Consider the following 26,833-nt stretch of genomic DNA (forward strand, 5'->3'; position numbering starts at 1 on the left):
TCACTTCCCAAAAGACAAAGGGTAAGGAAACTGATAGAGAACGCAATGACAGAGCAGAAGTGCAGTCTGTTACTGAAACCCAACTTGAAACAAAGTCAGATGTTTCAGCAAAAGATTCATCAAGCACAGCCATTGTGAATGTTAATGAACTAGTCCCTAAAAGTGTTGATTCAAAGACATACAGAGACTGTATAGCCACAAGTAACAGCACTTCTGATAAAACCCTGACGAACTTGGAATGTGCCAAAGCGACAAATACTCAAACATACCTTGCAAGATGCCATGAACCTCAGATAATATCATATAGTAACTTTGCATTAGATGATATATCACACAACACTTACATAGTCAAAGAAAACCATGATGGCAGTATAAACAGTGCTGCAAATATACTGAGTCAGCCTGGTAAACAAGCACAAGTCCCATCAGTAGACGGCACAGACGTCACATTAAGCTCAGTAAAACAACACATGCACAACACCTTTCAAGAACAAGCTTGCATAACACAAGTACCTGCATACTTCTCCAGAAAAACACTTCATTTACCCTTTTCCAATGTGCAAGCAATGGATTTGAGTTTGCAAACCAACAAACATAAATCACAGTTGCCCACAGCTGATGTACAAAGTTCAGCTCCAAAAGTGTCTCCTCCAAATCTACCTACCACAGATTCACAAACAACCTTGCCAGACCTGCAAACGCCTACAACTGATATCAGTGATGATTACTTATCACCAAGAGAGGACTCCACTACCTCTGAAGAGTACTTTGAATGTAGTGAATCTCCTTCACATGAACCTGTTCTTGACACAAGTGGGAGTCGCAGCCATGGGACAGGAAAGAATAGCAGCCCAACTAACTCAGATTGTCGTTTTTCAAGAAATGTTGGCACTAGTTCTGCTGACTTGGATAATAGTTCTAATGCTTCTACATTAACCAGTTCAAGTCATAGTACTTCTTCCAGTGAATCCAGTATTTTATCTTGGACTTCTAGAGAGCCCCCTATATCTGTGCTTGGGACAAAAGGCCAAAACAGAGAGTCAAAGATCACTAATAGAAGAAATAGCAAAGAAGGTGCTAAAATCGAGGTAAGCAGTAGCAACACAGAGAAAAAGAAGGAGCGAGTACACCAGAGCACGGAGGGGACAGACAGTAAGGAGTTAAATCAAATGCCTAGATTTTTGAAAAAGGAGAGTGATTTAAAAGAAACGGCCTTAAAACTCAGTAAGGCCTCTGGGGGACAGGTTGAAGGAGCCACGACAGACGGACAATCAGTGCAGAAAGAGACAAAGCAGTTGTCCACTGGTGAACTTAAACCAGAAAGGGTTTTATCTGAGGGAAAGAAATCCCTTTCCAGCAAGGATAAGCCAACGAACCAGGCTGCACTAACCCACGGCAATACAGAGATAAGACAGAGGCAATCTACAAGGGAGACAACAGGACAGAAGGTATGGAAGTCATGAATGTCACATTTTCTTATTAGATCATTTGTTTTTTTAGAGAGAATATAGATGTTTCATACCAACTAAATCCCCAATAGACGTCGATCAAAGTCATTGTAACGCTGCTGAAAAATTAGAAAGTGGATTTCTAGAGCATTGATAGCTTTGTTGTGGTATTGTAAGTAGATGTGAAAATACAGTGATCAGATCACCTGTCTGATCAAGTGTTGGTCCCCTTTTTTGCTGCTAAATATTCCTGACCCATTGGGTCATCGACTCCTGTAAAACCTTGAAGGCATGCTGTGAAACGTTAACCAAATGTTAACCGTAGTCCAATCAGTAGTTTTTTTTTTCTTTGTGGTTAGGATGCTTTATCTTCCTGCAAAAGGCCGCAGCCATCTCGGATTATTATTAATCCACACTGACTAATCGAGTTGTATTCTCAGCAAACTGCAACTCACTTTGTATTCAAACTACTAGCCTTGTCAAACTTACGCAACTCTGACACAAAGAAAATACTGACTTGTTGAATTAAATTCCTCAAAACTACCAGGTACTATTACAAACAGATAATCAGTTTTCTTCACTCCACTTGTCATTGGTCATAATATGCCAAAGCAGTGTAAGTTACAGTGCAATGTAGACATTTTCTGTCATTTGTCCTTTTCATTAAGTGAACTGTTGCCCTGTTTTACCTGTTGGTTAAGTATGCCTTCTGTGTCTCTGCAGCCTTTGAATCTTTCACCCAAATCTCAGCCGCGTCAGCAGCCAGGCAGTAGAGGCTCTTCACCATCACGACCACTGAGGTCCCCTAGCGGCTCTCAAGCTCAGGCACCTCGTCCTTCGGGAATCCGTGATCTCAACCAAACAGAAAGCAGGGCTCTTCAAAGTAATGTCAAAGAGTTTGTTTATAAGCCACCTCCTCGCAGATCACAATCCAGATCCCCCTCTCCAATGAAAGCTGCTCCCCTTGGGTCTGCAGCCGGGCGGAAGCAGGTCTCCCAGAGCCAGCTGCTCACTCGGCAGCCTCCAGCAGCGCAGATTCGGTCAAAGTTTGACCGACCAGAAATCCAGCCTGCAAAGCAACAGGCCTCCACTCTCCACACTCTTTCCAGCCCGCAGCCTAAGGCCCACCCTCTTGCCTCTACTCACCAAATGTCTGAACAGGCAGCTCAAGAATCAGAAGAAGCAAGGGCTCCTTTTAACTTAACTCTCAGCAGGTTATACAACTTCAGGGGATTAAGGGACAAATGGACCAAGCAGCCGACTCAGAGCAGGAGCAGTAGCACTGGCACACCGGTAAAAGAACGTAAAAGCACAAGTTAATGATGTTTATCTGTTGCCCTGTCATCGCAATATGTTACTGAAACATCAGACCAGAGAACAGGGATTAAAAACTGAGTCCATGCTGAAAAGCACATCTTTTTTTTTTTAAGATTTTTTTGGCTCTAGTGGCCTTTATTTGATGGTTAACCAACAGGAAGGTGGGCAATGAGAGAGGGGGGAAGACATGCAGCGAGGGTTGCCAAGGCCGGGAATCGAACCTGCGACAGCTGCATTGAGGACCAAGGTCTCCATATGTGGGCTGTGCTTAACCCCTGAAAATCACATCTAAGTGTTTTTGATATTATTTGCTATTATTTCTGAAAAGTTCATGATGTTTCCTTGTATTTCTTTTTAAAGTGTTAAATTTGCACACTGTTATTACGTAATAAATATCAGATGTACTGTATGTCAGTCTGCATGGAGTACATGCCAAAATTTGCTGTAACATTAAAATTAAATTCTGTTCTCACTTTATTTGGTGGTGCACATGAATTCGCCTTTTTTTGTTTAGTTTATGGTTTACTGTATTTACCAAGTTTATTTACATATTTTTGAGAGGTTTTCTAAGCTGAGCATTCAGCTGAAGTACAGCTTTGAGTTGGGAATATGATGAAAACAATGAACCGATTCCTCCAGCCGTGACCCACGGTGCCTTTTCAATCCAAAACATTGTGACAGTTTTAATGTGGTTTTCCTGCTCTGACTTTCTGTTTAAACAAGATTTTTCAATAAAAAAAAATTTTTGAAACACAACACAGGATGTTGTTCTATTGTTGTTCCTGGCGCTTCGTACGTTCTGTCGCGACTGCTTTGTATTCATTCACGGTGTGTCATCAAGCCTATTGATTCATTCTTTGTTTACACCAAAATCCATTTACATTCAAATGCTTCTGGCCGGAAATACAAAGTCACAATGCCTTCGCCCAAAGCCAAGCAGGAGCGAGAACTGTGGGGATGAACACAGTAAACACCTGAAAGGCTTGTTATGCATAAGACGGATCCAGATGTCCTGCAGATTACGAAGACAGGGCACAAAAAGAAAAAATGAACAGGTCATGTAATTAGATTAAAGGGTATCTTTTAAAAAAAACAAAAAAAAACTTTTAAACACCTTTGTTTTATTGTATGCAATATATTTCCATGTATTGTTTTGGTAAAGTATTAGCGCCAGTCAAGGAGTTTCACAGATGAGTTTTGTTTTGTTTTGTTTTGTTTTGTTTTGAGGAATTGGATGTGTAACGATCTGCTTCCGAGAAATGAATTTTAACATCCAATACAACGTAGAATGAATTCAGTATTTTATGAATCATTCATGACTGCACGTTGAGGCTATGGGAACCCTGTATGATAATTCATACATCATCCAGGCCTCAGAACTGGAAAAAATAAAAGAAAAAGAAATCTTTAAAATGACCCGAAAAATGTCCTGCTGGGGTTTATTACTCACATTGTGTTTCATAGCATGTAGCAATTTTGCAGGTATCAGTCATAATTTATGTCAGTCCTGCCTGTGAGTTATCACCCGACTCCAGACTCTAAAACAGGGTCTTGTTGGCATTTTTAAACATCAGTCATTTCATTCTTTCATGTCATTTGCAAAAGTGTTGAGAAAGGGATCTTTTCATTTTATGTTGCTTGAAAGAAACCAGGATTCTTATTGTCCTGTGCAATAGTTCTCAAGGCAAACTGTATTTTATGACCACAATGATGGTTATAATTTTAATGTACAACCTGCAAATGTTAAATCTACTGTTATGGTCTGACACAAAGCAAGGCAAGAAAATGAATGAAAAAACAGCCAACATTTCAAAAGGTGAAGACTAATACAAAAATGCCCTGGAAAGTTACTGTATTGTGGTAAAGATTACATTACAAAATTGTTAACATGTAGAAATCTATACAAGCCAGTGCTTTAGAACATTTTGGCAATTATGGGATTAACAGGAAGGAAGATAGAAAAACAGGTCTTGTTGTGCTGAGGTGGGATAGAGTTCACATAACTAAAGAGTATCAAGGTTCACAGAGTTTTAACTTATTAATCTGGTACTGAAAGTTCCCCGTCTCCGTCTTCTTTGTCTCAATTTCCTCGTCTTTATCCCCTGTTCTATTTTACAGAATTGGTTCCTCATTGCAAGTCTCTATTGGTTTCACCTCATTTATGTCCAACTGTTTAAACCTATTGCAAGTTTAATTCTGTTCTTGCTGGATAATTATATATTTTTATTTTTTTATTTTTTTGTTACTGTTGTTCTTTCTTCTGATATTTGTTTTGTTATGTTCCCTGCCCTGCAGCACCTTCTGTTATTAAGTTTTTTTTGTTTGTTTATTTTTTTAGCTTTTTTCTAATCTGTCGGCTTTTCTGATGTAAGTTTGGGACATGCCGGCATCCCAGTTTGTTCCTTTTGAATTCTGTGTTTGATTAAACCTGCTGAGAGTTCAGTTTTGTATATCCAGTATTTTGTGTAGTCATAAAATCCTGACTTAAACCACTTCTGTTGTATATAAAACCTGTTTTTGTTGGCTTTTAAGCCCCTTTTTCTGTATTTATTTTACAAGACGTTCTGTGGAATACTAATCAATCGATCAAGCAATCAATCAATCAATCAGATTTTTTGTGTAGCACATTTTAGCAGCAAGGCAGTGTGCTCCATAATAAAAACAAAATTACAAAGTTTTTAAGAAAACACCAAACAGTCAACAATTTAGCATACATTGCATTTTAATGAGTGCCATCAACACACATCAAATATTTCAGTCTGTGTTTCATTTAATGTGGTTCAAAAGCAAATCTCGACCATATGGAGGACTCAGTGAGCATGCTGGAGGGAGAAGGTGCAGAAAATAAAAGAAGAAAAAAACTCTACAGGTTACTCAGCCAAATATTTGGGAAACAAAAGAAAAACAATGGGAATCAAGCTATTCTAAAGATTTTTTTAAATGGTCAGTTCTTGTGAATTTTTGCCAAATTATTTTTAAGGAACCCTAACAATGACAAACACATCAATTAAGATTAAAAAATGATAGCGAAATCCAGGGACTGCACCGTTTTTTCCCCCCCATTTTGTTTTAAAATAAAAACAGTTTAATTTTTAACATCTGTAACTTTCTGAACTATCATAGTTTTTCAGAAACTACATAATCATTTTCTATATTTTGCAACTGGAAAGATGTGCAAAGTGCTGGGTTTGTCTATTTTTGTAAGCAATGGTCAGTTAAGAGACCAGCAGTTAATGGCAATACTGGCACTTTCTCTGGCAACTGATTGACAGCCATTTAAGCTGTAGGAATGACATGATGGAAACGTCCAGCAGTTTTTAAAATCTTACTAGATCTTGATATTGTCAGGTCCTGGGTCGTTAGGAGGTTTAATTTATTGATTCTAGTTTCATTATTCTGTATTCCTGAGTCTCTTTCTTGGATTAAGCCAGCCTTGTTTCTGTCTTACCTCAAGTTCTTCTTTGTCATTCTAGCTTATCATGTTTATTTCTTCCTTATGTCTAGTTATTTCTTAGATACATTTTTCTAGTCCCCTGACTGTGTACTCTTCCTCGCATGTTGCTGCCGCTCTCTCTCTCTCTCTCTCTCTCTCTCTCTTTCTCTCTTTCTCTCCGTGTTGCGACGTGTTGCCTAGCATAGCACTGCGTGTTCCTGCTCCTTCACACATGCACCTCGTTTATAATCACCCATCTGTTCCTTATTCAGTAATCAAACTCCCCAGTATATATACAACTTATTATCAGTCACTCCTTGTTGGTTCCTCCAATTAAATCCCTTAATTCCATGGTTTACCCTGCTGGCCTTTTTCCTGTGTTTATTTATTTATTTTTTGCTCTGCTCTGGCTCCCTATGTTCTTGTTCATTTTTTCATTAAGTGTTCATCATCAACTTGCCGTTTCTGCCTCTCTGGATTTAGACTGATTGCTCCACAACTCACCATGACAGATATTGCCCAAATTTGTAAACTGCCTAGATTTACTATGAATGTAGGCTGCAAGTAAGACATTGACTGCACACAGCTAGTCCTAACACCCTCACTATAACATTTTTGTATTTACTCTCTGCATCAAACATTGCAAACGTCAGTGTTTTTTTTAACCACACACATAAAAATAATCCTGTGTGTAAATGGCTCATTCTGAGAGAAATAATTTATAAACACTAATCCAACACCCACACAGCCAAATCACAATTTATCCACTCTCCTTAAAGTCTTTTATGCGGGTTCAGATGTTGGATACAGAACACACTTATGCGTTACGACAACACCCATTCAGTCCTAAGCTACAAACTCAGCATGGCTTATAATGTCAGATTTACACTCGGCGGCCTCAGATGTCCCAGTAAAAACAAAGCTGAGACAATGAAACGACACATGCACAGCTTACAACTCTTTTGTCGTTGCTTTTGCTGGGCTGAATTCGGGGCTTTCGGGAGCCGAGCGGGTTCACATGGTGAGTAAGAAGACGTGCTTGTGCAAATGCGTGAGCGGTTTGGAGGTGCAGCGTTTGGAGGTTTGGAGGTACCCAGACACTGAAGTAAGTCTGTGGCGTTGACCTGCTGGTCTTTGGGAGTTGCATGGAAATTTCTATGTCAATTTAACCTGTTGTTCACAGGTTGTCATTCACAATGACAGGGGTGTCAAACTCCAGTCCTCAAGGGCCGCTGTCCTGCAGTGTTTAGATGTGCCACAGGTAAAAAACAGTGGAATGAAATGGCTTAATTACCTCCTCCCTGTGTAGATCGGTTCTCCTGAGCCTTGCTAGTGACCTAATTATTATTTTCAGGTGTGGTGCAGCAGAGGCACATCTAAAAGTTGCAGGACAGCGGCCCTTGAGGACTGGAGTTTGACACCCCTGTCACGAGGACCCAAATTTGGGTCCTCTCGTGAATGACAGGTTAAAGAGGACAGACAAAATTGGCACCGCACGGTCGCTACAAACGAGCCGGCGTACCTGATCTCCCTGTGAAAAACGCAACACACCCTGCCTCCCAGCAGATCCATGTACACATAACTCACCCAGAAGAGCTGCGGCTCCCTGGCACTTAGAAACCTGCTCTGTTTTCCACACGGGATGCATTTTTTTTTTTTTTTATGTTTTTACCAGGTGTCGAGGTCCGATCAGATGTCAACCCTGTACACCCTTTCGTAAATGCTTTTGAAATAGACATTTAAATTGTGAGTGTGCGTGTCTGCCGCTGCCTGAAGACGGCAGACAAACTGCAAATAGTTTGACAGGGTGGGCCCCGCAGCTTTTGTGTGCTGCCATGACGCCATAGTTGGTGTCCTGCTTTATAATGCCGCTTCAGTTGACTTAACGCAGCATCCGAATCTGCTTAAGACCACAATAAGCAGCTTCTCTGCGTATATTGAACATAACGCTGAGGGCCAGACAGAGAGAAAACACGAACTTAACACTTGCATGTCTTTGTTGGTAAGGTCACCAAGAGGAGCAAAAGCACAATGCTTACTGAATGTGTCCTGTTCCTTGTTGTTTTCTGAAGAGATGTTGTTTGTAAGAGAAGCAGGTTGTGTGAGGTTCATTTCTTAGAGTTACTGTGGTTCAAGTTTCTCTTTTACAATTTAGGTTCAAATCAAGTTAAAAGTGAATGTTTGTGTTCTGAGGGAAATTCACACTTCCAGATTGAACATATACTTCCATTTTTAAAGAGACTGGCTCTAAAACGTGTTCTAGCGTTGCTCTTTGTCAAGCTTTTTATGTGCCTCTCTTCCCTTTGTTTTCAAGGAAAGCTTAATCTTTGTTTCCTGGACTTTTTTTTTTCTTTTTTTTTAATTTCAGATTTAGTCCAATTAAAATCACAATGGGCTGCACAGTGGTGCAGTTGGTAGAGCTGTTGCCTTGCAGTAAGAAGGTTCTGGGTTCGATTCCTGGCCTGGGGTCTTTCTCTCCCTGTGCATGTCTGGGTTTTCTCCAGGTACTCCAGCTTCCTCCCACAGTCCAAAAACATGACCTGTCAATTAATTGGTTAGGGTTAGGATTACCCTAACCCTATCCCAGTTAATTGGTGTGAATGTGTGTGTGCATGGTTGTGTGTCCTGTCTGTCCTGTGTGTCCTGCAACAGACTGGCAACCTGTCCAGGGTGACCCCACCTCTCACCAAGAATGTTAGCTGGAGATAGGCACCAGCAACCCTCCTGACCCCACTAAAGGACAAGGGTGTACAGAAAATGGATGGATGGATAAAATCACAATATCAAAGCACAGTAAAATTGATGCTCTATCTTAATTAAAAGTAAAAAAAAACAAAAAAAAAACAGAATGCACACTGTAGTACACAGAATTGAACATGAATATACAAGTTAACAGTATCAAATTCTGCCTTAGGGTTTCAAAGTTTTAAGTTCCCCACGCAGGTCTCTCAGTTTGATGCCAGAATGATTTGGTACTGTGAAAAAGGCTTGAAATAAATTAAAGCGACATTGCAAGCGCATGACATCACACACAAAAAGACTTGACTTTTAATACTTATATTATTATTATGTAGGTATAATAACAGTGATTTGCTCCTTTACGTTGGGTGGGGAATAATGTGAGCTCATGGTCAGTTTTAGAGTTCAGCGTTTGGACATGTGCAATGTTAGAGATTTGTTTTGCTTATTTGTTTATAAAATTTTCTTTAAAAAAAAACAAAAAACCTCCCATACCTTAACCTTAAAAAAAAGACAATAGTCAGTAGCTATAAAGATTTTGTGCAGCTTATTGGCTAAACGCTTCATTGTCGACCTCCCAGCCTTTAAGCAAAATCAAGCTCATGAGAACGATTACGTGATTCCTGACATTTTTAGACCATCTGTTTTTAAAGGTTAGCTTCCTGGATTAGTATTTTTGAAAAATCACACATATTCCACATCCAGACTGAGCAGCAGACGTGAACCAAACATCAACAGGCTTGCTCTATGACTTTCCTACGTTGTGCATTGATGTTGTCCCTTGAAGCTGTTTTCCTGCGGAGCATCATGTTCCAGCAGAGTCCCGTCCTACCAGATACCAGAAAGCATGCAACAGGTTTGCCTCCTCCTCTGAAACACTGTGTCACAAACCTCTGTGCGAAACTGTCAGTTGGTATCATGTGTTTGTGTGTTAGGGTATCGTCTAACACGAGAAGCTCTAAAATATGTGTAGGGTACCATGATGTTTAATCCTAGTTCTAGTCTAAAATAGCCTCAAATTGTGTCTTATTTGCGATAAACCAAGTCTGACCGCAGTGACAGGAAACAGACTGAAGAGGTTGTGAGCACCAACACCTGCAACAATATTCAAATACTTATTTCACATCAGTAATCAAGTGACGTATCCACGGACATTTGACAACGTATTTCACAAACACGCCCTTTGTAGTGTCATTTGAAAAACATGTGTTGCAGGTGGCAGATCTTTGGACCGTGGCTGTGTTGCACTTCTGCTTTTTTTTTTTTTTTTCATGCCATCTACGAGTTGCGACCACATCGTCCTCAATAAATTCACAATGTTTGTTTTTTTTTTCTCTATTTCGCACAGTTTTGAGATCCTCCTTCAGCACTCACTACGATGCTTTTCCAATGTTAAGATATTCTACACTTCAAAATAATAATAGTAATGCAGAGCAGTAGGCAGGGTCCTGCTTTAGAAAACAAAAGGATGTGGTGTTATTATGCAGTCTGAAAAAGTTGGGGAAATCGTTTGTATTTGTGGACATTTTTCAGTTTTTTTTTTACTTTCTAGGTGTTGTGGCCTTGCTTTTGTTCCTTCCTTCTTTCATGCTGTAAGCATATCTCTGCTATGAATGTGAAGGTTTGTATTTTATCTTATATTTTGGAATGGTTATAAGGAACAAAAGACCATATAAAGTTGATTCTGGAAAAATCTGTAATTTTTACACTAACAATGTGAAAAAAAAAGAGCCTGAAGAAGGTCATGGGAATGTCAAACAATTTTATATCCAGCAAATCATCTCCTGGTCCACTTACTGTTTTGGCATTCAGTTTGTCGGAGAGGCCTTTAATTAGTCCTGTCAGAAAAGGTTAAGAATAAAATTGGGGGGGAAAAAAAAGTTGGGAAATGGAATTAAAGACTGTGGAAGAGATTTTTCTGAATGGCTTTATTTGCCAAAGAAAAAGGAAACAATTCAACCAAGCTACTCACCTCATTCTGACACTGCAAACAGCGGGATTCGCTCCAACTGAACTCCTAGCTGGATCCAAACAATTTCAGCATCTGAAGTTGCCTTTTTCGAGGTAATTGTTGCTTACATGCTCAGCTACGCCAGATTGTTGTCAGCCTGTCATCAAAAAAACACAGACAGAAGATAAAAAAAAAAAAAAAACAATTCCCTCACACCCAAACTGGAAATCATGTTTTATATCCAGTTATTGCCAGAGGCTCTTTGAGGCTCGGTTAAGAAGATATTCCTGGCACAGATTCGTTTGCAGCAAAAAAAAAAAAAAATCGTAGCTGGATGCATCGGGTTATCTGGGAGATTTTTTCAAGAAATTGCTTTTTTTTTTTTTTTTTTTTTTTTTTTAAACTATGGCTTAGAGAAGCTTTGAAAAAACAAAGCTGTTCTCTTCTTCACCCCGCAACCTAAGAGTAAAATAAAAGGAGCAGGAGTTGTAAGTGTTTTTAAACCTTCTTACTCACTGCTGTGTTTAGCAGCTGTCCTAATAATCATAACCATCATCATCATCATCATCTCATTTGTCCAGTGCCAGGCGCGGCTCCACTCCACGGCAGGCGACGCTGTTAAAGGTGACCCGCACTCACTGACTTTTGATGTCTATGCTTGCCAGTAGTTGGTGGCACGCAGCCCGCCCACGCCGCAGCACACGCAGACACCGACAGACGCACAGGACACGGAGATGACCCGCGGCTTCCTGTGGAACATCTCTGCTGCATCCTTTTCAGCGTCTCCTGGGGATCGTTAAAGTCTCATACACCTGAAAACTGCTAGGCTACGGCGCCATCTGCTGGATTCTTTTGGTTTCACGAACTCAAATTATCAGCGTATAAAAAGACTCTCGCATCCAAACTAGAGTATTATGACGTGCAACAATGAAAAGCGAGCTTCAAATGGTCTTAGGATATTGGTTTCAAATACTTAATTATTTAGGAATTGGACTTTGTCTCCCTCTAGTGGAGGAAGAGATTTTGTTCATTACATTGACTGCAACCTGCTGCAGCCAGAAGAAGGCCACACTTTATTGTCAGAAGCAATAAAAAAAAAAAATAATAATAATTCTTCTAGAAGATCATTTTTGAGGTCAGACACTAATATCGGACTAAAAGACTTGGCTTGTAGTTTTCTAATAATTCATCCCAAAAGTGTCCTACTGGCTTCACATGAGGGATCTGTGAAGACCACTAAAGTTTTTCTACACTATGTCTTTATGGATTTTGTTTAGTTCAGTGGAGGGCAGTCATGTTAGAACAGGACGTGACCATCCCCGAGTAACTCCCACAAAGATGACAGCAGGAAATTCCCCCAAAAATGTCTTGTTGACAGCATGAGTCACTATGAGTTCCTTTCAATGGAATCAAAGGGTTGAGACAAATTCCTGAAACACAGCTTCACACCGTCGTCCCCAGGGTAAATGCCGTTGTCTTGGCAAATGCCACATCCAAACTCATAACTGGATTGCTTGGATTCAGCTGCTTGGCCACAAAGGTCATTACAGGCAGACTCATTGTTCTTTAGCCAGTCTGACAAGAGCACAACAAACAACTCATGTCAGTGCAAAAAAAAAAAAAAAAAAAAATCCTATCTAAAGTGTAATGTTTTGGAAGACATGCACCTTTACATCCAAAAATCTTTATCCTGGCAAATGCAGGGGCACCCTGGAAGTAAATTTGTTAGGGTCTGTAAAAGACTGCGATGGAGATTTGCCCTCTATCAGGACATCTGAGCTGTGACCATAAAACCAGAATGGTGCGCTACCTTATTTTAACTCAAATTGATGTCAGGCAGGGTCCAGTTTTAATTGTACAAGAAAGGAGTTTGGAAGAGTATTAGATCTTTTTTCTAGGGGAAAAAATGATAAAATCAAGAATATGTTTTGATTAAATGGTGTACAGTTAGATAAATGGTACATTTGTCATACACAACTTTTAGCATGTAGCAACAGCCTCGAAGCAGATCCAATATTCTAATCAGCTACATATAAAACTGTGGCATTAGTATTTATTTACGCACAAACTAAAAGGAAGTGCACCGAGAGCATAGCCTTGGGGTGCACCTATTTTAACTTCGATACTTTTTGAAGTCAACCTGGAATCATATCATTAATCGTCATCAATAATTCTGTTTAAATCTTGATTTTTGTTTAAATAAATGAACAGAAATGAGCAAGAAGATGTATGATTGCTTGGATCACCGTTGCAGCAGGGCTGAATATTACTCACTCCGTTTCTCTTTTTCTGTCGTGTCCTGCTTTTTTAACTGGAAGGCAAAACCTTTAGAAAGAAATCATTAAATATTCAGGATGCACTCCAAGCACATGTTAGCTCAAAGCAATGTGTAACATTCCTTCTACTGCTAATAAAACGGCAACAGGACATTCAATCAACTGGCAGGTGTTTTTTTTTTTTATTATTATATATTTTTTAATAGTGAGCAGAATAATGCTGATTCAACTGTATTTTCTATAAGATTTTCAAACATCTCTTTTAGTTGCCATGGCCTCACATCTTTAAACTTTTTTTCTTATAGAGTAAAATTCTTATTTAAATTTCTTTTATTCAGACTTCAATACTTTTTGAAGCCTGAAGTTAAGCTTGGAGAAGCATTGACTATAATTAGTTGGAATAAGTTATGTTTCACGCAATATGAAAGAACATGGTCAGGAACACAAAGAATTTTTTTTAAATTTTTTATTGATCTTTTTTTTAAAAAAAAAAGAAAAGAAAGAAAGATATAAAAACTTACAGAAAAGAAAAGAACATGATGTGTGGCTGGTCAACAACCCAAACTCTCTCACACACACACCCACACACACACACTGTTTGAGTTTGTATCATATTGTGTGCAAGTCAAAGCCTTTAAATCTGTGCATGATGTAACTGCTGTCATGTGGAGAGTCTAAGGCACTGAAACTCCTTCCTCTTATTTCCACCTAATCCAGAGAAAAAAAAAGAAAAAAGAAGCTGCAAACAGGTGGCACACGATTCACTAAACAGAACCACGTTCTTTTTGGCTTCTAACACAAAACCACATGACTGATTCCACAAAACCATCAACCTACTGCGCTAAACATCAGCTTCTACTTGCACATAAAAAAAAAAGAAAAAAAAAAAAACTATAAGTAACGACTACACACCTTTCAGAAAATTTGCCCTTATTTCAGGCTTATGACAGCAGTGGACTCTAGAGCAAAACATGACTTTTAAAAAATATATTTTAAACTGAACATGTACATGGTACAAAAAGAGTTTTAAATGTTACAGTTTTAATAAAAACATCATTGCGTATTTTATGCTATTATCTTAAATCAATAATAAAATAACAAAGGGTATTAACATTTGTGTAAAAAAAAACAAAAAGAAAAACAGTCAGTGGAATTGAACAGTTCAGAACCATAAATTAACAGTAGTCTAATGCCACACACCGTTTTCATGTTCGTTATTAACAAGAATCAAGTCATTTCTTTAAGATACAATAAGCTGGATGTCATTAAAAGATAACAAACTTCAAGTCTTTCGCTGCTGAGAGCTTATGTGGTAAAAGATAATCTGCATCTGAGTATAAAACGGGAGGGAAACAGGTGGCAGGATGAGGAGACCATGTTGTGTAACAGACGGAGAAATTTTCCACGCTAAAACCGTTCTGGACTGTATGTTCTCCTACGGGCCAGCAGGGGGAGCTCTTACTTCAAAAATCCGCAACAATGACAAGGCATTTGCATAGCTCATCTTGACTTAATACAGCAGATGATGAAGAGCGAAGCTGGAATTTCAGGTCAGGGCAGGACAGGATGGGACAAGATACGCATTCCAGGCAGCATGGTAACTCTGTCATGATTGAGGGTGCGGTATGCCAGGCATGGGCTGTGATCAGGACTGCTGTGCAGTCTGAATAAAAGACCTGGGGATGTAAAACCCAAGTCATGGAAGAGAGATGTATTATATCCACCTTCAAGGACGTTCCAAGGACTTTCTCGAGTTATTTAAAGGAGGGGGAGTTTTTTGAGATGCCTACTCTCAAAGTTGAACTTTGAAACATAATCACCAGGGCTAGAAATGTTATGCTTAAGCTAGCCAAAATCTCAAACTGAATAATGTATACAAAAGGTATTCTTAATTTAAGCTATATATCTTTTTAATAAATATGCAGAAAGGGTAATTTTGGAGAAGTTGCTAATGAAAAAGTGAGCTAACGGCAGTTTGCTTCTAAATACCAATTAGTTGGAGAAAAAGTGCTGCCTGGGCAACTTCATAACTTAGCACTGCCATCACACTACTGGCTATTTACTTTTCATTTAAAGGGTGTAGGTAGAAGTGCTAGCTTTGGTAAATAACGTTTTAGAATTGCCTTTATATTTAACACTGTATGAAGCACAATTTGATCACCAGCTAAGTCAGGTTGTCACATATTTTCTCGACCTGTCAAAATTTTTTTTACATATTTTCACCAATGTGCAACAGTGACCCCAAAATAAGACTAGCCAGTCTATTGTAACACTGTTCAAACACTCCGCATGCGCAGTTAAAGACTCATTCATCTAAGGATGAAGAAAACTTGAAACCAAAAGTAAAACTGTAAGCATGACCTACATTCTGATTAACGCAGCTGATGCATATCAAAATCAGAAACAAACACACGACAGATTATACTTTTTAAATTATATATTAACTTTTCGTCAGTTATTTGAAAGCTAAGTTTAACTTCATGAATCAGATTGCTTGCTTCCAAATCATTAGAATCAACAAATCCCTTAAACAGAACTAATCTGACAGCATGAAGTAGGCTACAAAATCTTCTGAGGGATCACTCAGCTTCTGCTTAGTTCTGCAAAAAAAAAAAAAAAAAATTCAGGAAAATGCTAATTTGAATAAAAACTTAGTTTTGCTCCAGATGGGCCTGGTAGGTCAAGATCTTTTGACTGATTTGAAATATTAAAAAGCAACTTTGCTTGTGTTGGTGGGCTTTATTAGGAGGCAGGCGATATATATAAATAACACGTGGCACAGTCACTTGCTCACTATGGGTGAAAAGTAATGATAACTGACTTTATGAACCAATTTAAGTCACACAGTTTACATGATAAACAACAATGGGGAAGTAAAACCTCCAGTAACAAAAAAACAAAAACAAAAAACATTCGCAAAAATGACCGAAGTGTACGACTCGCACGACGCCATCTTTTGAAAACAACACAGTCCCTACACAACCAAAGGTAGCAGCTTAAATTAAATGAGAAAAAAAAACAACTAAAGTTTCATAAAATCTAATTTACTTTTTGAGAATGGATCTTCACAGTCATATGAAGTTTAGAAAATCTAGGAGAGGAACATGATAAATTCACATTCGTGTGTCCTAATGTCTATACGGACCCCGAATTATCGAAGGTGGCACAACATCAGAGCCCTTCCTGGATTGATCTGCAGCATAGATCCATCTGAAAACCTTTTCTTTTTTTTTAACTACAGGTTGAGAAATATGCCTGAACCTTTCCAATGCTTTGTCACATTAACAAGATACTTGAAAGGATTTTCTTGTGACTTTTTCCGGTAGTCCGCCGCAAAGTTCGAATCGTGAAGTAGAAGGAAAATAATAATTTGATTTTAAGTTTTAACAGAAAAAAAAAAAGAGTTAGTTATTCGTCAACTCTATTACTCTGAGTGCAACTGCTCTCATCACGTGCCACTTAATTATTAAACAGGGTCAACCTGTGGAGGACGGTGTTCTGGTCAAACAACACTATAATTTTAACTCTTTGGTCAACCTGAAAACTAGTGGAGACATACAGCTGTCAATACCAAAGTGTGTTTTTTTTTTTGTTTTTTGTTTGTTTTGTGGTATTTTTGGCAATTTAAAATACATATATGAAAAGCAAACTGAAAACCGTGTATCCTTTTCCATCCACTTTACAATTATGCTCTCCTTTCAATCATGTTTAAAAACAATTGCTTTTTGGGCTGTAATGTGAAAAAAAAGTCCAAGGCATATAAATTCTTTACTGTATGAACAGACGCAGCAGTTAGCAAGACTTTACCAACTTCTCCAGCTGGCAGTCCCTACAGCTACAGTTGAAAACAGCTGAAGGTTTAAAGTGCGACATCAGCTGACTGCATCACCTTTGTCTTACTTAAAATGACAGATGCCCTAAAAAACTTTTTTTTTTTTTTTTTTTTTAGAAATCAGCACTTTAACAGTCAAAAGTGTCATATTTTCTTTCCTGTCGGCACAGGAAAGGACTTTACTTTCATCGGTTTGACCAGTATTTTATTTTGAGAATACAGCAGTTAAAGGAAGACCTGCTAAAACGGCCTGATGCGCCTCAACTGCACACGTTGCAGATGCACAGTTGTGCTGTAGCCTGAGGTAAACTGGTGTGTGTGAGTGTGCACGCGAAGGAGGTTGCTGGGGGTGGGGAGGGGAGGAGGGGGAAGGTCATGATGACAACGCTAACATTTGCACTCTGGTCCGCTCCAGTGCACTAATTGCTCCGCAGCACCGACAGCCACCGAGGAGGCCGTGCGGAGGAGCAGAACACCTGCCGCCCTCCGGCTTCCATCGATCACACGCCTCTCAATATGCAACTTCTAACAGGGCCTGTCTGAAACTGCACTTTATCCACTCGAGTGTGCTTTGACCAACCTAATATCCGCTTGAAAACCCACCTAAGAGCTTTTACGTGCTTAAAAAAAAAAAAAAAAAGACGCCGACTTTCTATTTAGCACGCTTTAGCCAAAGTAAACCCTCTTATTAAGGACACATTAGGTGCCGATGGTTCGTTAACCGTTGGTAGGGGAGCGAGAGTACAGTCTTAAAGAGAGGGGATCATATGCACAGTAGCAGATCGCGCCCCTCCCCCTCACTAAGTGCTGCAGAGATGCGAGGGAATGTGTGTGTATGTGAGGATCTGAGCGTAAGAAGAGGAGGGGATGGGGAGAAGAAAGTGTGTGAGTGGAGGCGATTCCTACAGCTTAATGATGGTCGGAGATGAAACGGTACGGGAAATGGAGAAGACGGTGGTAAAGGTGTGGAGTAAGCTGGTAAAATCTGTTTGGCAGGAAGGAAGAGGTGGGGCTCCAACATGAGCAAATCTAAAGTTTCTTTTCATGTAAACTAAGCAAAGATTAAAGATCTGTCAAAGCTAAATCCCTCAGGGGGGATTTATATCTCCTCAATTTTCTTACAAAGCTCAAGGGCAGGCAGTGTTGTCAGACCGGGGCGAGGGGAGGAATTGAAGGCCTGTAGTTGTACAGCAGGGCAAGAAGCGGGGTTTCTCCAGGAGTCTCCCAGGGAAAGAAAAACGTGCTTCTCTTCACATGTGCCATGCTTATAGGGTTCGACAACCAGAGTGCAATGTGCTGCCACTGTACTGCCAGAGCCCCTCATGCAGAGTCCTGCATATAGATACATTTGGGTATGCACAAAAATACATAAAGATCTGGCTTTTTTTTGTGTGTGTGTACATACATTTCCATGTCATTTCTCTAAACCTGGACCAGCCAGAAGTAAGAGCAATCCTCCATGGCTTTGACCCTGAATCTAACACTGAGAGAACGAGAAGACCATAAAAATAGGTCAGGTTGTCTCTGTAGAAAAATAAAGGAATTTCCAAAGGCTGATTAATTGTCTTTGGCACTTCTGAGAAGACGGCACACATAAAGAATCCGACAATGAGTACAAAAGGCTAAACTAGAACTATAAAGTAAAGCACAAGTTCATCCGCATATAAGCCTGGCCATTCTGGGGTGGACCTGAGCCTGGATGGGGCCATATTCCACCACCTCTCCGTCCACGGTGATCATGCCCTGTTGTGAGACGGGCTCTAACCGCAGGGCCCTCACCTTTTCGTACACAAGGTGGGGGCAACCGCACGCTAAATGGGAACCCCTCTCCATGGCGAGGAAGAGACGCAAGAGGGCGGGGCGGGATATTCCCGCCGTCACGTAAAACAGATGAATCAGCCCGTCATCCGCCATCGCTCCCGGCACCGTCCACAGATCCTCCGCTAGGTGGGACTGGTAAATAGCCAGCACCAGAACAAAGTCTTCCTCATTGACCACCGTCCAGTTTTCAGGGACCGGCTGGTCCAGGCTGGGGAGGAGAGAATCCGTTGGTGACGCAGTCTTATTGTTGCCTTGCATCTCGGGCCTCATGTTGGTGATGACGCTGGAGGAGTTGGTGATGGAGTTTTGGTTCAGGTTCGTATCGACGCAGTTTTTCAGAGAGCTCTGCTTTGGCGAAGCTCTGGGAACGAGATGACAAGGAAGGGACGAACAGAGAGACGGCTGCTGAGGTGTGAACGGAGGACGCGTCGCCTTCACCCTTTCGTTTGGAGGTTTTGGTACCTCTTTAGCTGGCAGGTACGCTAACCTGCCCTGATATACTCTGAGCGAGGCCAGACGCACCAGGGTGCCCATCAGGAACCGTATAGCTCCAACGTGACGGTACTTCTCGCTCTCGATATCCACATCTGCCACAAAGCCCCAAGCCAAGGAGAGGAAGGAGAAGAGGCGCTGACTGGAGGCCAAATGGACCGACACCAAGTCAAGAGGACCAACCAGACCTTTGCACAGCATGAAGCCACAGCTCAGGAGCAGCTCCTCGTTCCAGGCAGGAGGCGATCTGTTGAATTGTCACAGAAAACAAGATAAGACAGAAAATACGGCAGCGCATTAAATAATGCAGCTTTTTGATGGAATACTTTCTTCTTTAACGATGCAAAAACTAAAGTAGGAGAGTCAAACTGAACATGTTATTGTAATAAAACTACTATCATGGCTAATACTGCAGTATTAGCCATGATGATAAATATATTTTCTGCTTATTAAAGTAAACTAATTATAAAACTAGGACTGCAATTCTCCTCCATCTAAGGCACAAATTCAACTGAGAGCCTAACATTGTTGGTAAATACTCAACATGTGCAGATGAAGCAGATTTTGTGTTTTGGAATGCTATTCAGTTTACACGGTGCAAGAACATATGAATCAGACGTTTTGCACAGAATAACTGCTCTCCTCCCAGATCACTTCAAAATTGAATCCTCGAATGTTTTAGACTTATTCCTAACCAGATGTTTTTTTTTATGACCTTGAAATAAGTGATCTTATTCTTTGGTCATTTACTGTGAGATTTGAGCCAGTTGCATATCAATAGATCACAATTGGTATAAAAACCATGTGTGATCTTTGTCAAATGCACAATAATGAGATTTGTTCCCCTGTGTTTTCTATGCCAACAAAACACGAGGCAGATACACAACAGAGTGACGAGGATGTTAGAGCTTCTGAGAAGTAATGGAGTCGGGTGGTCCAAATCCACAGGCAGGAAGTGTTGCAGGAGCTGATGAAAATGTTTTTACATCCGCATGCTCATTAACATAAACAAGTCCATAAATCAGCAGCAGGTTCGGAGTCATCCAAAGTCCTGACACCTCGTAAAGCAGATGCGCTTCATGACGTTTCTGGCTCACCAGCGACGGCTCTTTGAAATTGTGCCAACGACCAGGCGGCAGAAGGGGATGATAACCTGGACACGTGCTGGGTCAACACAATGCACAGACTTTTCTAAACCCCTCGCATCATTGCTTTAGAGAGTTTATGCAACCAGAAATGAACTCTCGGCGCATAACAAAACAGTCCCGGTACGTCCTCTCTCCAGAGGAATGACGAGCCCAGTCAGCCCTTTGCTCTAATTACACAGGAAGGAGACAAATTGTCTTCTGTAAACTAACGAAGGCTCGTCTTTTGCAACGTTGGCCTATGCATTTAAATGACTCATTAAATGGTGGACTCACTGCGAGTAGTGGTGGATGGATGCGGCCAGGGCATTGCCAGAGCCACCTGGCAGCATGCCTAGAGGAGTCTGGATGGCCTGTTGCCAGTCTTCACGCTCCATCAGACCATTTATCACCTGAGTGAACAAGAGAGATGACCGAAATTTAGCTTTGGCTCAAAAATAAGAAGTTGTAGATCTGCAAGAGACAGAAACATGTTTGGTAATGTAGTGTGGCACAACCAGGGTGACCAGATGGTGCTGTGGCTGAGGACAAAAATACTTTCTGGATGACTGCAGATTTTTTTTTTTTTTTTCCCCAAGCAAGAGCCCCAGCACCTGATCTCCTTTATCATGTGTGAGACCAAATTAAAATTTTATATTTCTGTTCCAGGAAGTGCCATAAATAGAAGCTGGAGTTTTGGAGGTTGATCCAGCACCCACTGATTAACAGTTCTCGCCGTTAAAGAGCAGAGGCGGGCGGTGCCGCGTACCTCAAACAGCAGCCCGTCGCCAGACATGATGACCAGCGCGTCCCACTGCGTCAGGTCGGCGTTCCTCACCAGCTCCCGCGCGTGGTTCTGGTGCTCTGACGGACAGAAGAAACGCAAGCGTCAACTGCTGAGGCAAGGCCGAAAACGTGGGACAAAGTGACAAAAATGATGATTGAAAAGCAGCAAGGGCAGAGAGAGAGGCAGAGAGAGAGAGAAAGACATTTTCCCTTCATCACCGCAGGCTCTGGAGTGGGATCAGGGAGATTAGGCAGAAAAGGGATTCAATTTCCTCTTATCGGACCAGACATATCACATTAGCTCATCCAGTGGCTACTCAGCAGCTCTGAGGCAGCTTAGGCAGCCTGCAAACATCTGTGACCGAGAGCTCGGGGAGCATGTGGTCGCGTGTTGGTAAAATGTGCTACTGAAGGAGTGAGCTATTTGTTCAGCCTAGTTTTATTGGCAAGCGTCCTTGAGTCGGTCCCTGCACTGGCGGGGTCTCTGCGGGCTCATCCTGCCAGCATTAAAGTCTACAGTCCTGCCAGCCGAGACTCCCCAGTGTAGTCGCGTGTAGAAAATGGAAACAGCTTTAGAGAGGGAGACAGGGGGGGGGTGGGGAAGTGGAGGGGAAGGACAGCAGACACGCAGCTAAGAGGCACGGATGTGCTGCCACTATGATGGAAAATATACCTCCTGAAGTATTGATCGACTCTCCGCTTTTACTTTCCTCAATCTCTACATGCCCCCTCCCCCTCCCCTCTTACCCTGTCACCTCGCCCACCTCGCCCCTCCTGTGCTGTTTGTTTGCTGTCTGCCGGACGGACTGGAGGTGGTTATGCAGCGCTGCGTTGACAGGACCTGGAGTAACTGCACTGCACAGCTGACTCAGCATTTTTAGCCGGCCTGACCGAAGCTTTACTTTCCAGATACTTACTTATTGAAAAGGTCATCGGAAGACAAACGTATACAATCAGCGCAAAATACGACTATGACTTCTTTTAATTCCAGTTATGCTTTTCATATGGTTTTTTTTGGCATATTTATGAATATCTGCGGGTCAAAATCAGACCTCAACTTTAATGTATTTGCCGAGCAGTATTCATACAGTTTGAATGCAAAGCAAAGGTAAAATAAATTACATTTTCCTAAGTTTTCTGCTGCAAAAACCAATATTTTTGGGAACTGCCTGATACTTTAGTCCAGAGATCTTTCATGTAAAGAATGGCTGACATACAGAAAGACGGACAGGTCATCCAGCAAACCTCCGCCAGCAGCCAAGATGATCAAAATATTTATCTATTCCAGTAATCAAAAAAGTGAAATATATAGAGTTTCATTGCTGACAGAGGTACTGTACATATATATCGTGCTTTCTTCTGTTAATTTTGATAACCGGCTTAATGAAGACTGAAAACTGTAAAGATGTTCTGAGAAAATATGATTTATCACATAAACCCGAAAACAACACCATCGTCTGCTACCTGAAATGTGTATCTATGTACATTACAGTATCGCAGGGCTCCTTCTGCATGAATCAAATCTGAAGGCAAAGGCTGTCGGTCTAATCATTCATGAGATGCAAACACTCTGTGCCAAAACAAAAATAAAACCACCTAAAATCTGGGTCAAATTCCCGTCCTTTCTTTTTAAAAGCCGCGGTTTGTTTTATATGTTAATGCCGTCTGCCTTTTTCCCAGGTTATCCCAGGTAAAGACTAAAACTGGTTCACTCAGTGCTTCATACAGTATGTAAAATGTACAGGCCGACACGACAGGAGGTTCCTTGACGACGGAGCCTGTCCATCCTCAAGCAAAAGAAGTTTTGAAACACTCATCAAAAAGGCGCACGCCGAGTAAAGTGGACTGCAGCTGGTTGACCCGGTGCATGGCGGATCACCCCACTCGGAGGCCTCAGTGCCCCGTATAATCTTCCCCTTCCTTCCTTTACGTCCGTCTCTGTTCCTCTTCGTTGGCCTCAGTAATTAGGCTCCGTGTTTTCATCTCCCATCCAGTTGCTGACCCTCCTTCAGGTCCCGGGAGCCCGTTAAGTATGCGCGAGCGTGCCAGCGTGCTTTCTCAAAGAGACAAAACCACACAAGCGGAGTTTCTGCTCCAGCGCTCTGCTGCATTCGCTGTCATAATCCATCTCAACTGTGAGCTGCAGCAGAGATTCAGCTGCATAATGCCGAGCTGATCCAAAAGGAGACAGCATATTCATACCTGTCAAACTGCTGGTCGGCCTTAGCCAACGGGGTAAGAATGCGGGGCGCAGAGGGAAAAAATACAACTCCTCTCAAAGTTATTACGTTTTTTCCCCCCACATTTTGTCACACTGCAACCACTGGAATGGACCCACACAAGCGGATATCTTTGCGGTGGAAACAGAATGATACATTAAAGCAGACATCTGGTTGATTAATTAAATGGATTCAAATCAATCCATTATGGTTAACCAGAAACAAGCACGTGTTTCCATAAGGGCAAATAAAAATAATTTAATAGAGTCTGTGTTCAGTGTAATGAAGATATCTGAATATACAGACTATACATCTTGTTGTCCTGATCTGTTTTTGTCATTAATATACGTTTTCTTTACCAGCTCAAGAAAAACACAAATAAGGTCAGTAAAACACATATTTGGAAACAAACAACCTCTAAAGATCAACGGCTCGAGGTCCAAACCGGCTTTGACATCTGAAAACAATTTAAAACATGTTCATTTCCCCTCGTGACGTAAAAGGTCTGGATAGCTTTGAAGGTTGTTTTATGTTTGTGCTATTATTTTTATAAGCCTCTTGTATAATACAATCTTGCTGACTGATTTTCATTTTTAATTTTGACATTAATTACATACATGCACACAAGGCTCTGATTGTTGAAAACCCATGGCGCTTATATACCGCTGATGAAGTTCTTTGGTCTTAAAAGTACGGTTCCACTTTCGTCCATTGTGATTTCGAATAAAAGGCCTCTCCAAACCGAGCTCCCGGTCCAAATTTCACCCTGTTGAGAACTATATATTGTTTTTCTGCAACTTCATGCTTCTGTGTTGGTTTGTCACATAAAATCTCATTAGAATCCAGTGAATATTGACATGACATTGGGTAAATGATGAAATGTGAGCCATTTGGTATCCAGACATGGCATTAAGGCTGTACAGAGTAACAGCTTCCATTTGGTGAAAATAGCCTAGAATAACAGTAACATGCACAATGCTGGTAAAGGTCACCGAGAAGCTTTAGCAATATGCGTGCTGAATGCGCAGCAGATGGCACGAGTAGAATGAGAATTTAATGCTCATGTTGTCTGTGAGCACACAAACAATGCATAATTCCTGCAGAGATTAAAACTTGCGTCCAAGCGGCGCGGGTTCGGCTCATGTTGGTGCGTGGCGCAACTCGCAGCGTGACCCAGTTCTCAGACCGATCACGCTGCCATGTAGCGGGACGTTTAATCCTCCGTTTCATACCAAGAAGACAAACGGGACGCGTTGCGGGGGAACGTGTTTGTGACTGACCTGTGATGACGAGCGTGTAGGGAACGGAGGCCTCGGTGAGCATGGCCCGTATGTGGCCGGTGAACAGCTGGAGAGCCTGTCCCCGTCCGCTGTGGGGGTTCACCAGGATCATGGTTCTGCAAGGTCTCCTCAGCTTCGTGTACGTCACACCTAGCAGGCAGAAACAGGATGATGTGAGTCAGGATAAAGAGGATGAGAGGAATGTCTTAAAGAATAAAGAAGAAGAAGAAGAGCCATCCCCTTCTCTGAAAACATGCATAGAAATGCAGCGTAAGGGAGAAAAAAAATCGTAAGGACTCCGCATCTGTCGGCTGGGCGAGCATCGAGACTGACGGTGCTCAATTTTAATGTGACGCTGCAAACAGAGAAGGCTTACACATGCATTTTATTTAGGGTCTTACCAATTATTTATGATCAATGCCGGGAACTTTTTATTCCATGACTACAGCAAACGGCTGCTTGCATGCTGCAAGTTTCGAAGAAACACAAATCAATGGGAGGAAAAAAAAAATAAATAAATAAATAAAAAATATATATATATATATATATATATATATATATATATATATATATATATATATATATATATATATATATATATATATATATATATGTATATACAACCTGTTCAGTCTGTGTGGTGACCTATTAAACACTCACAGTTTTAATCGTTTTAAACTTTATTGCCCAGATGAATATATTGTCCTGGAGATATCTGGACATTTGGTTGATTGATGATTTTGCAGTAGCCGTTTTACGAGTTATGCAGACAAACAGACATCTACCTTACCAGAGGGGTACGTTGTATTCTCTTTTCTACCTTAAAACACTGGCTAAGATCAATATTTTAATATTGTTATGAAGGTTCACTAAATGTGGATCACTGCACACTTGAGGTGGTTGAGATGAAAACGGACTTGGCAGTGTTGTCTGAGCCTTTCAGCTAAAAACTAATGGACCACTTGGACCCTCTTCAGTTGTGGCCAGTGCTGCAGTGTAATGCTGAATTATACCACAAGGGTCATTCCTTGCTACAACAGTTTGGGATCAATTATATCCACCGCATGTACACATTAACAGCATCAGTGCCGACGGTAGTAAATCAGCTGCAACTTCATTGAATCTCAGCATCGCTGAGGTTCAAACCGAGCATCAGATTTTGACAGAAAGGGGGCTAAAAGGAATCTTGAAGTGATAGGTTTATGGGAAACTGCTGATATGCTGTTTTTCATTCTTGTGGTCAGAGGTTCGAAATGAAGGAAGGGCAAGTGAACCTCAAACACCTTTACCTCAAAGGTATGCAAAATACCATCTCTGAGCACATAGCACGTTGAAACCTGAAGCCAGTGGGCTACAGCAGTAGAAGACCAAACCAGTGCCACTGCTACTTCAGCTCCAACATTCACATGGCATTAAATTTGCCCTCAGCATGAATTAATATCCATCCTCCCTCGCGTCAACAACGGAGGCACCTGGATGTAAGGATGTTTTATTGACACAATTTAGGCGACTTAGTACTAACGCATCATTTAAACACCACAACCTCCCTGAGTACAGTGAATGAACATGTTCATCCCTGACTCTAACTGCAGCGAACTATCCTTTGGTGACTAATTCCACCATGTCACAAATCATCCAACATTTCTTTCTCGTGCGTGAGGATGAGCTCGCTGTACTGCAACGGCCTCCCGGTAGAGCACGTTTGTTGAATGAGAAATGTGCATGGCGGATATGCAATAGGCAAAGCACCTGGGTGACACCTGGTCACACCAACGTGGATCAAAAATCTCAGAGGAATGTGTCAAAGACCATGTCGCAACTATGCTCCAAAGATGAAGGCAGCTCTGAAGAATGAGTCCAATCAGTACTTGAAAAGGTTTTCTAATGAAGTGACTGGTGAGTGTATGTACTCTGTAGCAGCATGAGTCAGCCCACAGGCGTCAATGCTGAGTGACATCTCTGGGTTTCGGTGTTTACTGGAATGAAAAATATTCCATTCCAGTGTTTGTGAATATGTGTGAGTCTGCCCGTTGTTTAGTCTTAAAAAAAAAAACAACAACAACAACATACCGACTCCAGACTCGGGTGAATTTGATTGATCATCTTTAACAAACT

General features: G+C 41.1%; 2 protein-coding genes across 2 annotated transcripts in view; one reads left to right on the plus strand and one right to left on the minus strand.

Annotated features, from left to right (window-relative positions):
- Nucleotides 1-6: 6 nt before the first annotated feature.
- On the plus strand, nt 7-3,523 carry LOC106939244 (endochitinase 2-like). Its single transcript, XM_015021595.1, has 2 exons — nt 7-1,448; nt 2,172-3,523. Exons 1-2 carry the CDS (start codon nt 471-473, stop codon nt 2,766-2,768), a joined length of 1,575 nt encoding a protein of 524 aa, XP_014877081.1. The 5' UTR covers nt 7-470; the 3' UTR covers nt 2,769-3,523.
- Nucleotides 3,524-18,382: 14,859 nt separating this feature from the next.
- Nucleotides 18,383-26,833, minus strand: part of sphk1 (sphingosine kinase 1) — a 25,989-nt gene continuing 17,538 nt past the window's right edge. The window contains exons 2-5 of the mRNA XM_015021602.1: nt 24,719-24,868; nt 21,203-21,297; nt 20,731-20,846; nt 18,383-19,556 (exon numbers count right to left, since the gene is read on the minus strand). Of these exons, the coding sequence (XP_014877088.1) occupies nt 18,650-19,556; nt 20,731-20,846; nt 21,203-21,297; nt 24,719-24,868 (1,268 nt within the window). The 3' untranslated portion in view covers nt 18,383-18,649. The remainder of the gene's footprint in view (nt 19,557-20,730; nt 20,847-21,202; nt 21,298-24,718; nt 24,869-26,833) is intronic.

This window comes from Poecilia latipinna, unplaced genomic scaffold (genome assembly GCF_001443285.1).
Source record: "Poecilia latipinna isolate Pla-1442-1.1 unplaced genomic scaffold, P_latipinna-1.0 Scaffold2811, whole genome shotgun sequence".
Lineage (NCBI taxonomy): Eukaryota > Metazoa > Chordata > Actinopteri > Cyprinodontiformes > Poeciliidae > Poecilia > Poecilia latipinna.

Excerpts from the sequence above, each read along its gene's own strand:
- LOC106939244 (XM_015021595.1), top strand. The coding sequence starts at position 471 with ATGCACAACACCTTTCAAGAACAAGCTTGCATAACACAAGTACCTGCA. Across the intron at positions 1,449-2,171 it reads GGGAGACAACAGGACAGAAG|CCTTTGAATCTTTCACCCAA; the intron begins GTATGGAAGTCA and ends GTGTCTCTGCAG.